General features: G+C 33.0%; 2 protein-coding genes across 4 annotated transcripts in view; one reads left to right on the forward strand and one right to left on the reverse strand.

Annotated features, from left to right (window-relative positions):
• On the forward strand, positions 1 to 4,397 carry LOC123707832. 2 transcript variants are annotated; one of them, XR_006753524.1, is made up of 6 exons: positions 1 to 466; positions 537 to 662; positions 841 to 1,064; positions 1,220 to 2,122; positions 2,192 to 2,927; positions 3,306 to 3,447. XR_006753524.1 is itself a non-coding variant. In XM_045658187.1 (4 exons), exons 1-4 carry the CDS (start codon positions 2,861 to 2,863, stop codon positions 4,368 to 4,370), a joined length of 903 nt encoding a protein of 300 aa, XP_045514143.1. In that variant the 5' UTR covers positions 2,395 to 2,860; the 3' UTR covers positions 4,371 to 4,397. The 2 variants fall into 2 exon arrangements, 1 of the variants encoding a protein (XP_045514143.1); XM_045658187.1 differs by lacking the exons at positions 1 to 466; positions 537 to 662; positions 841 to 1,064; positions 1,220 to 2,122 and adding exons at positions 3,654 to 3,765; positions 3,831 to 4,397 and having other exon boundaries at positions 2,395 to 2,927; positions 3,291 to 3,474.
• The window catches only part of LOC123707833 (tyrosine-protein kinase CSK), a 24,360-nt gene continuing 12,595 nt past the window's right edge, over positions 4,384 to 16,148 (reverse strand). For both annotated transcript variants that reach the window (XM_045658189.1, XM_045658188.1), the window contains exons 4-16: positions 14,561 to 14,638; positions 14,003 to 14,081; positions 12,313 to 12,406; positions 11,078 to 11,224; positions 10,669 to 10,759; positions 9,932 to 10,048; positions 9,273 to 9,408; positions 8,705 to 8,870; positions 8,278 to 8,445; positions 7,829 to 8,045; positions 7,486 to 7,572; positions 6,858 to 7,040; positions 4,384 to 6,357 (exon numbers count right to left, since the gene is read on the reverse strand). In XM_045658189.1, the coding sequence (XP_045514145.1) occupies positions 6,355 to 6,357; positions 6,858 to 7,040; positions 7,486 to 7,572; positions 7,829 to 8,045; positions 8,278 to 8,445; positions 8,705 to 8,870; positions 9,273 to 9,408; positions 9,932 to 10,048; positions 10,669 to 10,759; positions 11,078 to 11,224; positions 12,313 to 12,406; positions 14,003 to 14,081; positions 14,561 to 14,638 (1,566 nt within the window). In that variant the 3' untranslated portion in view covers positions 4,384 to 6,354. The remainder of the gene's footprint in view (positions 6,358 to 6,857; positions 7,041 to 7,485; positions 7,573 to 7,828; positions 8,046 to 8,277; positions 8,446 to 8,704; positions 8,871 to 9,272; positions 9,409 to 9,931; positions 10,049 to 10,668; positions 10,760 to 11,077; positions 11,225 to 12,312; positions 12,407 to 14,002; positions 14,082 to 14,560; positions 14,639 to 16,148) is intronic.

A 16,148-nucleotide genomic window follows, 5' to 3' on the forward strand; every position in this document is an offset into this window, starting at 1 on the left:
CATCATTCAAACTAATTATTTGTTATTTATTATATAAAAACAAAACAGTACATCATTTACGTGGCAATTTTATATAGCAACTATTTCTTATCCACTAAATGAATTTTATTACCAGTCTATACTGTTGAATGTTCTTATTGCTGAAGTTATCATGAATACAGGATCTCCAGATAATGTGTTTTACGAAGATGTACCTGAAGGAAATCTCAACGAAGATTTTTTTTGTACAGAAAAGATTGTACCCAGAAAGATAAAACCGCAAAACATTGTAATAAGATTAATGAATAGAGAAATTTATGGCTCTCGAAAGCCAGGATCACACTTCCATGTTGTGCGTGAATTTTACCAAAACGTTTTCCCTAATTTAACTATTGTAAATGTAGAAAAGCCGCCTTGTTTTCTTCGGAAGTTTAGCCCTGACGGCAAACATTTTATAGCCTTCTCAGCAGATCAAACATCTCTAGAGGTATTTTATTTAAAAGAATGGATTTAGATTCTTAATATTTTGTCTTATATACATAAACAATTAATTTTAGATATACGAATATCGAGGAGCTGCAGCAGCAGGTGATTTGGTTGCAGGTTATCCTTCAGACCTGTTGAACGCAGATGCTGATGCACATCACAGAATAAGGACACATATATTTTATAGATTTTTTAAGGTAGTTTTTTATCCAATTATAATAATTACTTAAAAAACCATTATTTATATATATCTCAAAAACTAAAACATTTAAAAAATATTTTCAGCCTAAGAAACTTACTACTTGATTTTTAACTATAAACTACTATTAAACTTAGTTTTGTGATAGTCATATTAATTGAATACATGTTTTGCAGCCTAAATTTACTGTAAATGTGTGCCAACAAAGAATTGTTGGAAGACATGAAAGAAATGGTGGGCAGCTCCCACTCATGGAACAGCAATTGAATAGGGAATGTAGTCTTTTTACTGAAGATGGCAGATATGTTATTGTGGGATCAGCAGCTCATATTCCTGATGACTTACGCCCACACTTTTACAACATACACAGCAATAATGAAGCTGTTACACCAACTATTAGGTATTTATAAGCTGTGTAGTTAGTTTAATTTGATAATAGTATGGTACAGGTAATTTGTATTACTGTAAATGTAATATATAGAATCTGTGGTTAGTAGTGTTGTATTCTTTACTTTAATATAAATTAATATCTTAAATGTAATCCTTAATTTCTAGATCAGCTTTAGAAGACTACTCGCTGCACTTAGTTGACCTACATCATGGGAAATTATGCGATACTAAACATTTTAGAACTGACAAAATTTATCTTTCACACAATCAGGGTATATATTTGTATAAAGAGGTTTTAGCTGTACTCTCAGTACAACATCAGACTATTCATCTCTTCCAAATAGTGGAAGGCATGTTGATAGAAATAAGAAAAATAGGAAGATTTTGTTATGATGATGATCCATTTATTGTGAGTTCTGTCTTTGCACCTGTACTAAATGAGAGACCATTCCATGAAGAAACAATTAATAGTTTAAAACACAGACTTCTAGTTTTTCTATTCAAAAGAGCCAAATTTATCAGTGATGAAACAAAAGACCCATTGGAACTTAGAAAGTTTTATAAATACTTTGATATGTTTAAAAGTTTAAGAATGTGGAAAATGCAACTATTAGATGAAGATCATCTTTTTATCAAATATGCTAGCGAAGAGGTGGTAACCCTGAGAGTTGCAGAACCTAACAGCCAATCATCCTTTTTTGTTATTTACAATATCAGTGAAAGTAAAGTATTAGAAGTATATGAAAACACATCTGAAGGACTATTACAATTATTTGAAAACTACTGTGATTGCTTCAGAAATGCAAGATTGTGTGCAGATTCACAATTTACTTGTTCACCATCAAATAACCTGTTTGCTAGGTTAACTCAACAGCGCTTCAAACAAACAATAGTAAGGGCAATTTATGGTGGAAAAACAGAAGCAACTAAGAGAATTTTAGCTCAATTGCCAATCAGTGCACAGTCATACAGTGGCTCCCCTTACTTGGATCTAGGCCTATTTAGTTATGATGACAAGTGGGTGTCAGTTATGGAAAGACCCAAAGCATATGGGGAATATCCAATTAGGTAACAAATATTTCCCATCTTCACCTATCAAATGTTGAAATTTATGTATTGATTATTTAATTTTTTTAGATTTTACGCCCGCGACTCTGGATTACTAAAATTTAAAATATATGCAGGAGTATTGGGACAATCAGTTCCAGCGAGTGCTCGCAGGCTTGTTGCATTTACATTTCATCCAACTGACCCCTTCGCAATTAGTGTGCAAAGAACAAATTCTGAATACATAGTCAACTTTCACATAAGAAATGCAGTTTTTAGTTGACATCCTTTTATATATGTTCTATTTGATGTCACTCAAACCACCATTTAGGGCATTATTGTTTTTGCTATGCAAATTATGTACAATTAAATTTTATTGCAGTTATGCAGTTATGGATATGATATTGCAGAGCATATTAATTTTAAAGTGTAAAAATATTTTATAACAAGTTATCAGGATAGGAACTCCATGCGAGTAACTAGGTATAATATAAAATGCATTTTAGCATTCAACTATTGGGAAAAACTGATTTCAACCTACAGTATATCAGATTACTGTACTGTCACTATAAAGGAAGTTCCTGTCTTGTCATAAAGATTGATTAAATTCTTTTTAGGTTTTATTTTTAATATGTTTGACACATAAATGACAATTATGACCATACTACATACCAATTAAAATGGTACAAAAATCACACTTTATAATTTAATAGCTGCAAGATGTAAACCAAAACTAATAGCAGTAACTCCATTATAACAATGCAGTTTAATCAACCAATTAATAGTGGTTTTCAGAATGAACAGTTTTGTCCATATTATGCACCACGTAAGTTATGTACTCCGTAAATGTGTAACATTCATTGAACAAATGTAATACGAAATGTTTAATATACAGTAAAACTATGACTATGCTACAAATGGTTGCTTAGATAAAGGCTAAAAGTGGTTGTGTTTCCAACTTCAATATTAAGTTTTTGCATGGAACGATCCCAAAGTTACATCGCGACGGATTTTAAGATAACTAAATCGCAATTGCATACAAAAAGTCGCGTTCGCGGTCGCTATTGGAAAATAAAGCCAAGGAACATTACTAGTCTGTCCTGGTTTAATTATAAAATTCTTAGATACTAAATGTTACAATGTATGAAATATAAGATAATTCTTCAACTTTTAAAACAAATGTTTGTAGCATTGCCATACACAGATATAGTTGGTGAGGGTAACGTTGCATCCCTAATGTTTCCCGATGGCACCGTGCAATTCTTCTTCATACCTTCCCATAAACGAGAAAGAAGATTCTACCCATATCATCCCTCTTTCGGACAAGTACAGGGGCCAGTTGAGGCGTGGTTTATAAGGCAAATGTCCTCACCGTAAGCATAAGTTCTATTCTTCCAACTGTCTTCACCATTTATGTACAAATTACTATCCTTTCGCTACTTTGGCATTCTTTTATTCGTATAAATAAGGTTCACATGGAACATTGATATTTTAGAGCTTAAAATATGGAACATACATCATACTTGTGTTTTATTTAACTATTTCTCTCTAGGACGATTCCAAATACAATGGAAAATATGCAAAATGGAGATCCCTTCCTAAGGTCATATTTCACATCAAAACCCAACCTGGACTTAGTGCCACAAAAGCCGTATTACCAAAAGGTAATAAATATTAGTCTTACAAATAAAAATTATTAATTGAATTTATTATTAAATTTTTTTTATAGTTTCATAGCGATAACGTCACTTCCACAACCGATATCCATTATTTTTTCCCGCGCAAAACTACATTGAAGCATTCTGCTTTTGTGCAAGTGGAACACCCAGCCAAGTATAGTATTTGTTCTCAAACTGATTACATTGATAAAACATGTTTTTGTCCAAAGAAGATTAAGAACAAATGTGAATACACTACGATCGATTCTAGCAGCGCAATGTCCATTGACGACGAAGCACAAACTAAAGAACGTCGAAAAAATGATTCTAAAGTGAGATTTAAAACGTCCAAATCTAGAGAACGCAAAATATGTTTCTGCAAACGAAAGCATGACCAAGGTGTTGGTCAATCCGATAAAAAGATATCAACATACACAGATCAATCGATCAATTGCGCCGGTGCAACAAGTCAAAATTCTCAAACCTCCAGAAAGGGGTCTAATAACTCTATAAAGCCCAATTTGCCAAAGTCCAATTCCAAGACGTCCTGTGATAGCTGTTGTCGTACTTGTTTCTTTTGCGTCACTGATTGTACTTCAGACGGTTTTTAATAAAACGACCGAGCCCGCTTTACTTTATATTACACTTTATTCCTTAATTCGACACATATTTACACTTGAATAGAACAGTAATAAACAAAAACAAAACGAGATTAAATTAACCTCCAAACCTTGTGTGAACTGCTGTCTCAGTCGTGGGGAGTACCTTTCGACTAGTTTCGTATTAGTCGTTTGTTCCACGCGGAACGGAAGACGTGGCGGTAATAACTTTACTTTGGTAATATTGACTCTCTCGAGTCGCTAGAGTCTATTGACGAGTCCGCGAACGGTTCAAAAAATATTTGTGCATTTCTTTTAGGCAGTTTATGGATTATCATAAGAGATTAATAAACGAGTATGGCTCGGAGTACATATACGATACAAGGTAAAAGAAAGTCTAGGACATACTAGTACTAGGACTACGTATGAGCTAACGAGGTAGATACAAAACAAGATTGCGGCTCGTCAATAGGCCGCTTAGCTCCGGATGTTTACTGCTCTCCAATTCACAAATCATAAATAAACCGTAAAAAACAATATAACACTTATAACTAATATTGCATAGGAATAAAATGAATGCATTCCCAATAAAGCATAACCTGAATTCAGAATTGAGAAACATCTTATATGCTTGCAATACTTGAACATGCAATACAAGTTATTACGAGGGAGATATATTTACAAACGTACATATATTAATTTCCTTTTAAATTTGTACAACGACAAGCATATAAGAATTAATAATTACTTAGAAATCTCGGAGTGAGATTCATATACACGTCATGTTGGACAATATAATTTAATACTTGAATAAATTCACAAAACCGCGCGCGCGCAGGGAATTTTTGAACCTTAATTTTTAATACACAACCTTAAGTTGACATAATATGCAACATTTTACCCCAAAACTAAGCACACAATATACATCTACGACACAGTGCACACCAATCTATCACATTCGACGCAGATTTTCTTAAAATGCACAAACAAATATCAGACTTAAGTCTTTAAAGGAATGAAATCCTAAATACATACAATAGTAGAAATAACAAAGAAATCCGTATACATTTGGACAATAAACATTCTGTCTCACTTCAATCTATTTTTAGTTAATGAAAAATACATACAAATATAATATTTTTTTAATTTAAGGTATATATTTATCTCAGTGCCTTATTCTCATTGTAATATAGGTTAGAAATATTTATTGAAGTAAGACAAAAATATCTTGCTCATCACCCGAAATAATTTCAGTGTCAGATTTGTATAGCTCCACAAATTAACATGTGCTTAGAGATAATTTCCAGTCCCTTTTGGGTAATCAACATACAAACGACACTACAAACATTATATTGACTAGACAGTACCATTTAAGGCGTACGGTAGTCAGTGAAAAAAGTATGGGCGCAACGTTTGAATAAAATTAACATGTACCCTCTTATTCATGAAAACAAACAATACCTAATTGCACCGCTTTAATAAAAAAAAGTATCTCTTTTCATCACGGCGTAAACACCATTTCATACAAAGAGACAAAAGAGAAATTTCATAAAATTTGCCAATTATTTTTTTATGAATAAGGTGATAGTGTATGCGCCCAGACTTATGTACAAGAATATCCAAGAATAAATTTAGGCCTTCGAAAATAATGGGCTTTTAGTGCGTATTATATTATCTTAATTATTAGTGAATATTGTATAGACTGTATTTATATGTTTAATATATTAGATGCATATCAAAATAATTTGCACTCCTTGGTTTTTGTTAAAAAAAGTGAATGAAATAGCACGAGATCTTTACTAAAAGCCCCGGATAATCACACCAGTCGGTTAGATCGGCTATTTACGAGGTCTAAAGTAAAATTAAAAAAATAATTTAGTACTTATTTAGATCATTAATAATTATATAAAATACAGTTACCATCTTCACAGCGCCCTCATTTTAACTTGTACATTTTTTTCTATGTTGAAACCTTTATAATCTTGCTGTTTCTTATTCACTGCAACAACAGAGATTACATAAATATCAAAACGAATTTCTAAGAATTATATTTATGGCAACCTAACCTAACGTTTAAAATGAAATATTATTTAAAACCTGCAACAAAGAAGCTACTTTGTTCAAGCATTCTGCCTGGGTTTAAGAGGAATAAATCATTTACAGTCCTTTTATGGCAGCCCTAATTATTTTTTATTGTTTACTACTCAATAAAGTGACATAGATACATTGTACATTAATTACGTAGATATCTCTAAAACTACTGAATCGAGTTTCACGAAACATGGTAATGCTTTCTAATTTAGAATATAATAACTAATTTGATTTAAATTTATCTCAACATTATTTTACAGACAAACATATGTTCACTTACATAAATGAAGTAGACCATCATACTGAAATATTATCTAACTCTAACAATGTCACACAATTATAGTGTCGGTTAATAAAACAGATAAATTAACTGAAGAATAACTGTCAGATTAGCCTATCGTGACATACCTGGTGCGCATGCGCAGCGTCCCTAATTGAAGCGAGGCGTAGACGCGTCTGCGCGAAGGTGGGTCTATGAGTGGGGTCGGCGTGCCACGCAGCTCGCATCACTTCGTAAGGTCCCCCCGGGCACCCCTCGGGGGCCTCCATGCGATACCCGCGCTCCACATGACGCACCACCTCGGCCAGCGGCTAAAGTTTCATGAAAATATTACACATATTGCACACAAAAATAAAAAGAAACCAGAGAATCACTTATGCGAACTAGTGTAAGTCTTATTTGCTAAATTTAACTAAAAATATAGACGTTCTTTCATCAAGATGTCGAACTATAATGATATAACGGTGTTGTCAACATAAAGAAAAAGGTATAAAATTTCAAAGTAGCAAAAGAAAATAGGTAGTTTTATTGGCGGATATGGGCACAGCACCGACTTCTAATAAATATCCTATTAAGACAATTAAAAGTGTCGGGTTCATTCACTAGCCACAAATATGAATTGGTTTCATAATAATAATTAAATACATTTTCACATACATTAAAAGACATATAATCTGTTACTAGATGGTGTTGTATTCATTATTATGAAAAAATTTAAGCGGGGTAATCTCACGTAAATCTATAATAAATACTTACTATTCGAGGATATGGCACTCTCCCAAATGAATATATCTCCCACAGAAGAATACCAAAACTCCACATATCAGACTTGTTGGAAAATTTCTGGAAATAGAAATTATGTATGAGTAAATCATAATTTAAACAAATGTACGTAATAATATAAGCACTGTAATCAATAAAAATTATGTTCTAAAAAGACTCAAAATGTTCATATCAACTGACATTATAAATTAAATAATTACGTGCACGCCACTCAGACCGTCAGTTTTTGAAATATACACCACCCAAGTTTTGCCTTTAGTTTATTATACTATACATTAACTCACTGGTAGATTTTCTCTATACAATGTTCACTTACATTATACTTGAGGGCCTCTGGCGCAGTCCATTTAATGGGCAGCTTCGCCTGTACTCTCAACGCATCCGCCGGGTCGTCGGGCGTCGCATCACTACGTGCGAGGCCAAAGTCCGCGACTTTAGCGGTTCCCTCTTGAGATATGAGCACGTTACGTGCTGCCAAGTCGCGGTGGACCACTCGTTGGCGTTCCAGATACTCCATGCCGCAACAGGCATCACTGTTATAAATGTTATTATGAAATCCAAATATATAAAGAGCCGTTTAGGAAACGTCAGAGGTAAGGATAAAGTTAAAAAATGTTGTTAATTATATTTTTAATCAAATTAAATGTTAGCTGATAATATAACTTTTTAAAGGTAACTTACTAAAATACTAGTATTCATAGTAATTTTATCCATTACAAAACTGAAACACTTTTTATTTATATATGTTTAAAGGTATATACTAACTATGCAAAATCAATCTGATCCCTTTGCGTGACGTAATGCCGTCCGCGACTGCGCAAGTAATCGAGAAGTGAGCCCTGCGCACAATGCTCAGTCACGATGCAAGTGCTGCCGTTCGAGCCGAACACCACGCAGCCCAGCAGACGGACTAGATTCTCGTGCTTAAGGGACCTGGAATGAACACATACAATTATGAAACAAGGAATCATTTGAACACGGTATTAAGTAACGCGTTTTTAAAAACGCCCTAAATCACACGCAAAGAATCAGCCGGAACAAATGCTTTTTATCTCTTCACTTAAACATTTTCTCGACATATCGACCTTTAAGACTTAAGACAATATTGCAATACGTAAACACAATATCTTGTATATCCATATTTTTCTATGACATCGATTAAATTTGATTTAAGCTATATAAAAGCACTTACGCCATAACACTGGCTTCTGCGCGGAATTTGCTGGCTGCCTCTTTATCTTTCAGAATCTTGACAGCGACCTTCTGTGTACCGTTTAGGATGCCCAGCATCACATCACCAAATTCACCTTTGCCGATATTTTCACGAATCTCCAAATCGCGTTCTGCTATTATCCAGCCTAGAAAACAATTTAAATACAATATAACCATTTTTTCATGATGATATTACGTGAGTTCTTTAAGAGAAACGACATTCTTGTCAGTTCTTCTTGCCCGCTCTACGCCCTTGACTTGCGAAATGGTAGTAAATTTATAATCAATTTAACATCTTTTTTGTTGAACTTCATTAGTGTACTTGGTATAGGTATATAAATAAAGTTATTTTGAGTTTAAGTTTGAGCAGCAAAACCGTCACCTTTTTTATGTAATTCGGCGAACGGGCCGAAGGCTCATCTGATTTTAAGTGGAACCGCCGCTAATGGACACTTACATTTCCAGAAGCCTCGCAAATATAGATATAGATACACCAATTTAAACCTTTAATATTTTATATATATCTCTCAATAACAAAAATTACATACGGGCATCGACAAACTTCTGGGGCGGAATGATTCCGTCAGGCTGGTCGATGGGCACTTGGGTGTTGTAGGCGTGCGGGAAATGGCCCGAGCTCAAGGCGTGGGACACGCTCGGCGTAGCTGGGTATGGCGGCGGTTGCTGGAAACGAGTTTAATATTTTATTATACGTACGTAAATAAATATGTCCAATATCCACCAGGTAGGTACCAAGCTGTTGCACAATTTGAACTACAACATTTTTTTAAGTTGTAGCTGATAGACAACTCTTTTTATGGAGCTCACGTGTTTATCAAAATTTAACCCTATTTTGTATACAAACATTTTTATATGTATTAAGTCCCATAAACATTCAAGTAGGGGTAGCCATAATGGCTTAATTGCTTAAAATTTTTTGGGCTACAACCAGTCTTTGTACTGCCTTACAAACAAAACAAAAACTGTTTTTATAGAAACTATAAACAAAACTAATTTTTCATTTTTTTTTCTTCAAATTATAAGTCTAGTAAAGTTTCTTGTCAAAATAAAATACGTCATTGAACTCATAATTCTTGTATGTTCATTATGAACTTAAAATTTCATGAATACCACATGTGTGTGTTTAATATATAATATATAGTAATCGTTACTTTTGCGAAAACCTAAGTAGAAAAAATTATCTTACTGCAGGCAGCGGTGAGAAGGGTTGCATGACATTGTTATTGTTGGCACCATTCGGAGATGCTTTTGGCAGACAGCGGACTAGCTTTGTGCATAACCCATCAGCGTCTTTCAGGTAATGCTGAAATTATATAAAGATATATAAGTATTGTCTTTTGTTAAAATAGCTTTTACACATTAAGAAAAACACTACAAAAACAATAAAATTAAATACAGATAAACACCTTTCGTCTTCAGTCACCGTGACCACGCACACTGAAAAGTACGCGAAACGTCGGGAAAAAAATTAAAATTTAGAATTATGTAAATAACTATAAGTTTTAATAATAATACATAGCTTTAATCCGTTCAAAAAGTGTTTTTCTTAAGATACATAAGTTCTAACAAGCCAGAAGTACCCATTAATGGCAATTAATTTCATAACATTTTTTTACTGTAAATTTTTTTCTGAAAATCACATCTAGCATTTTTTGCACAAATCATATGTTTTTTAAAAGTAAAATATTAAAAGAAAACAATTTTTTAACCGGATTAAAGCCATTTGTATTATTATAAACTTATAATTATGTAAATAATTATAAGTTTATAATAATACAAAATATTAATTAAAATGATAGTGGAACCTAGACTGCCTATTAGTTTTTCAAGTTGTCAATTCATCTAACATTGTAAAATAAAATAAAAAAACACAAACGAATAAGTGCAAGTTACTTTTAGTATATATTATTATAGAAAGCTTACATGTATGAGATCCGTCATGTTATCGAAGAACTCTTCATCATCAATTGTCAGCCGTTGGTTTTGACTATCTGGTACTGTTGCCCATTTTACTCTGAAATTTAATATTACAAAATTAATGACAAATGTAAAAATGTTTTAGAATAAAAATATCTCTCTAAAGATATTACAGTACTAGAAATACATTTCGTATGGACATATTGGTGACTACATTTTATACAAAAAATTACCATATTTTAGTCTGGAGTCAAACTGTAGAGCATACTATAAATATGAGATATTAGCACATCATGTCATACTATTGCTTGATTATCTAATAGAGACAAGTGAGGTCTTGGCTCACATGACATAAGTTACAGAGTTATAGGATTAAATTATATAAATATATTTACTTTAAACAATATTACCACACCTGTAATGTTCCACTCGTCCTCTGAAACGTACGCAGAGTGTATGATCTCCGGGAAAGTTAGTACTCTCGCGCACCAGGAATACGCCATCTGGCGATCCCGAGAGCAACGCCTCCGCGCGCTCGCGGGATATCGCGCCGTGGTGCCATCTGTTAACGTTTACGACTCGTAAGACAAAGCTAGTGTTACATAAATGTAGTATAATGACAATGTTGGCCTAGTGGCTTCTGTCTATGTGTCCTTTAACTCTCGCTCGAACAGGCCTTAGACGTGTGCCAGTGACAGAAAGCGGATCACCTAAATAAAGTTTAGTTTAGGAAATAAATAATCACGAAACAGATACTTAATTCCGAGGCCCAGACCTAAATGGTACAGCGCACTGGTTGGTTCATTTTTAATGAAATCTATAAATAAAACTAATACTAGACTAATCCTGGTTACTAATTCGTGAAATTTTTATGTTTATTTAGTGTATGTTATACGTATACGTATTTTAGAATATTAGCATTTCGACGGTCATTCATTATAAATGCATCAAATTAAAAACTTCTGGAAGTCAATCATGTAGTAGTGTGTGATTTTGTTATCACTTTATTAAGAAGTGTCTTTATTTTTTGTAGTAAAATGCGTGAACAGCCCTGCCCTGTACAGTACAGTCTTAGCCCAAAAACGGCACTAGATCCACAGGCTCACGTTGCTTGTTTATAAAATAAAGTTGTCAATGCAAGAGAAGATTGATACCAAGACCCACAGAGAACTTATGTTTGAAAAAACACGCATATTAATTTATTGCTATATAGCCCATAGGACACTGAACACAATGCACTAATAAACATCGCTTGCGCATACACTATGTTAATTGAATGACGCTAATTTGTAAATGCAAATAATATTTACTCGTGTTCACGTGTTTGGTTTGAGTCCACTTCTATGTCACCGTTGTTTTCCATTACGAGACACATACTGCTACAAAGATAGCATTTATCTTATCGATTATTTTGTCTAATAATCAGAATACTTCATTTTCATACGATTATCCAAAAATGATATTTCCCGTTCAATATAAATGTTAAGAAATTTCCAGAAAAATATATTGCATATATAATCTGTAACTGTCCCTTATTATCCCTTATTAGTATGGCAGTAAAATAGATAAAAGTTGCAGTATTTATCTGTGCTTCGAAAATTCTTCGTATATTTACGACTGTTTTTTTTTTTTTAAATTGGGTATACTCACGGATATTGCGTCATATTGATGAGGCGGTTTGCTGCTGGCGGAGGATTCTGATTTGACGTGTTCACCAAAACATCGCTTGGGCCTTTTGGGAGCACTGAAATTAATATTTTCAAATCAAATATAATAACGACCATAGGTACTTTAAATCTATGAAAATGGGTATTACTATAATTATTATTTTTTACAATTCATGAATGTTACTTGACGGACTTTACTACAATAACTATTAAACAATCTTCTAGACTTAAAAGTACTGTGAAAATACAATTTAATGTACATGACTCCGTACGGAAGTTATTAAAAATATGATACGAGCGATTTAATGACAAAATCTTTTATTTTTTAGACAAAATCTTCTAAGAACTTTAATACCAAAGAACTTAATGTTTATAATATTGTAAATAAATAATAGTAACTGGGCATGTTATTCTTGATAACGTTTGATAAGACGTCAATAAATCAAATAGGTGGCCTCATTCCCAACTGACCTTCAAACCTATACATCGTATCTACGTATTTACAAAACAAAACTTAAAGACCGTAATTTATGAGTTCTAATTTCATGGATATTTCCTTATTCTGTATTGGCTAAAATTCTTTATATATATAAAATATGTATATTATATAATATAGTCCCATATTCAGGCGAACTTCGTATCGCCTAACGGTCTATAAATGGTGTATAGATTAGATTTTTCGTTATGAATTAAGTTTAGAATTTACGATTTTATGAAAATAACACAAGTAATACAAAATAAATATTTAGTTTACTACTATCACCGAATTGACAGTTACTAAGCCCATGGACATTTTGTATTGGAATTTTATTTCGTTAATTTTCCAATTATTTTCAATAGTTAAAGAGATGTGTAAAAGCACACTCATGAAAACTAATTTACTTTAAATGAATGAAGACTTTTATCCTATCATGACTTAAATAGGCGCTTAGTCTCTTGCGAGACTCCTGTGTCTTGCAATTTAGAATGTAGACTTAGTTCGTCCATTTTTTTTGTACGACGACGTTAATTCTGCGCGCCTTTATTTTAACATAACCATGCTTCAGCATGATTAATATCAATTAACCATGATCTCATAGTCAACAATGGGTTTAAATACTTTAAAAGGAAGATGACAAAGCGTGAAATATTTCATCAGAAACGCTTTTGTCATCCAATAATGTTTCCTATTACCGAGCAGTCTATTAAACTCATTGTTTGCAAAATCATTTTCCTTTACACCTACAAATTTTTTATCAACAGAAACAAATGATTTATATAATAATAACTTGAGCTAAAATGTGGATCGTATATTGTTATATCAGCGACTAACACTCGCCCGTACGGTGAAGGAAAACATCGTGAGGAAACCGGCATGTCTTAAATCCATAATTTCTCATTCACTATTTATTTATATTATGTCATACCTCTTCACCCATTTCCAAGACATTCACCGTGCATACCCTTTGTTTATTGGTTCCTGTAACTTGTCCCTTCTCTAGTAACTACTGGATTTGGTATGTACAAGGCCTACCCAACCCGATTTATGATTATTATTGTTGTAGATAATCTATAAAGTAGGGGTCTAAAAATAAAAATCCATTTTTATTGGATCAATCGGGAGTTCTACATACCTCATTGATTTCTATTATTATATATGTATATTAATTAATTCTTTTAATTAAGGGACTTACCACCGGTCTGCGACGTGTGCATCACCGAAGGGGCGGGGCCAACCGGCGCGGGCGCACGCACGGATGACGACATCACATTCTGTTACAAATCGCACGTGTTACAACTCCATTGGACCGAGACACATGTTATTGTTACGTTATATCACGTAATATGTAGGCTAATGTGCGAAACTCGAAAAACACAATATTATATAAGTCAATTTATCTATGATGCAAAGCTAATTAATCATATAGTCTCATAGCCTATACTCTATCATCAAACTTTTGACGATACATACATACATTATTTGAACCTAAGACATTGAACTAAATTAATTTCACTGGCCATCTTTTAAGTATTTCGATATAAAAATATAAGTTTATTGAAGACAGATATATATTTTAATGTACCACAAATCAAACTGCACCAATTATATCTCCAACAAAAATCCCATACAAGCTGTCAGCTTAAACGCTTAAATCATTAGACACTAAATGCAGCCCTTTGAAGCCATTAACCTGAATTATAGAAAATGTGGTAAATAATTGGGGTCACATTGTGTTGAACATACAACTTACATTATGTTGAATGGAATTCTGCAAAGCGGTGGGCGATAGAGGAGCGTGGGGACCATTATTGCCGACACCGCCTCCAGACTGCAATTTGATAAAAACATATTATAACCTGTTTATAGCTCATTAACGACGTGTGAACCTTGGACGTGCCATACGAAGATTTGGATAATGAAATATCGTATAGTCAATTTTCACAGCAATTTTTTGGGGAATATAGAGACGAAAAATTTAAGTTTCTTAACGTTCCTATTCGGACAGAAAATGCTGAAGGTTTTGTCCATTATAAAAGTATTAGCTTTATACATACAATATATTATCAGTGTTATTCGTAATTAAGCCTTCACAATGAATAGGAGTACTAGGTTTATGATTCAGATGACAACATCAGGAGATGTAAAGTGATAAATGATTAATAATACCCATGTACACTAATATAATAAAACCAGGTTTTAAGTTAACACGTGGCAAACAATATAGCGGTCACTTATAGGGAAGACAAACACAACAATGCTAAATAAATTTTAATTTATTCATTGTTACAGTTTATGCAGCATAGTTCAAGTTTTTATACCGTTTAGTTTAGTTTAACTGCGCAGTTTAATTATTACTTATATGTATAGTCAAAATCTGTTATTAGGGACTACTATTGGTTAAAAACCGATGGCCGTAACAGCCGATGACGCTGCTAATCCTTGGGATTGATTTGCTCCAGTTTAAACAATCTGTATGACTCAAAACTTGGCGATTAAAAAGAGTGGCGGAAAGTTTCTTGCCAGTTCTTCGTACCCGCTCTTACGCCCTTGACTTGCGAACTGGTAGTAAATGTAAATTTACAATTAATTCAACTTGTTTTTAACGTTCATAAGTGTACTTGTTTACCTATATGATTAAAGATATTTTGAGTTTGAATAGAATTCAGCCGGGACCTTTTATTTTGGTCAATATAACCGGTATGTTGTTCTAAACGATGTCGTCGTAAACGGTTTTGAGTTTGTAGTTGTTACATCGTATGTGATTTGAGAAGCTTTATTAATATCAACAATGTATAATATTTCCGAAAGGTGTCTTATGAATTAGATTTATACTAGTGAACTTCGCACTTCTCGTTGGTTAAATTGGTAAACAAAGAAGACTCCATCAGCGTGAAACTTATCGTATAAATCACTTCTTAATTAAATTAGTTCAGAAGTTCAGATTAGCTGTAATATAACTACAAGAAAATCCTAATTCATAAACGTAACGTAAGCTTTAAATAACAAATAATGTATCATTCTCTAACTAATTCGGGCTGAAGTACGATTATGAAGACCTATCGCTGCATAATACGTCGGTCAACAGAGCGAATTTCTTTGCCAAGAATTATTTTCGTAAAATGAATGTAGCTAGTACCTATCTAAAGAAAAGTTCATAAATAATGAAATATTTTTATTATTATTATTAAATTATAATTATTAAATTAATTAAAATATTATTATTAAATTACTAAATACCTACTCAGAAACCAAGTTACCTTCGCGTTGCGTAATTGCTTAAACATAAATACATATACGAAAAGAATACAATATAATAATTGTTACGAATAAATTAATTG

This window comes from Pieris brassicae, chromosome 3 (assembly GCF_905147105.1).
Source record: "Pieris brassicae chromosome 3, ilPieBrab1.1, whole genome shotgun sequence".
Classification (NCBI taxonomy): domain Eukaryota; kingdom Metazoa; phylum Arthropoda; class Insecta; order Lepidoptera; family Pieridae; genus Pieris; species Pieris brassicae.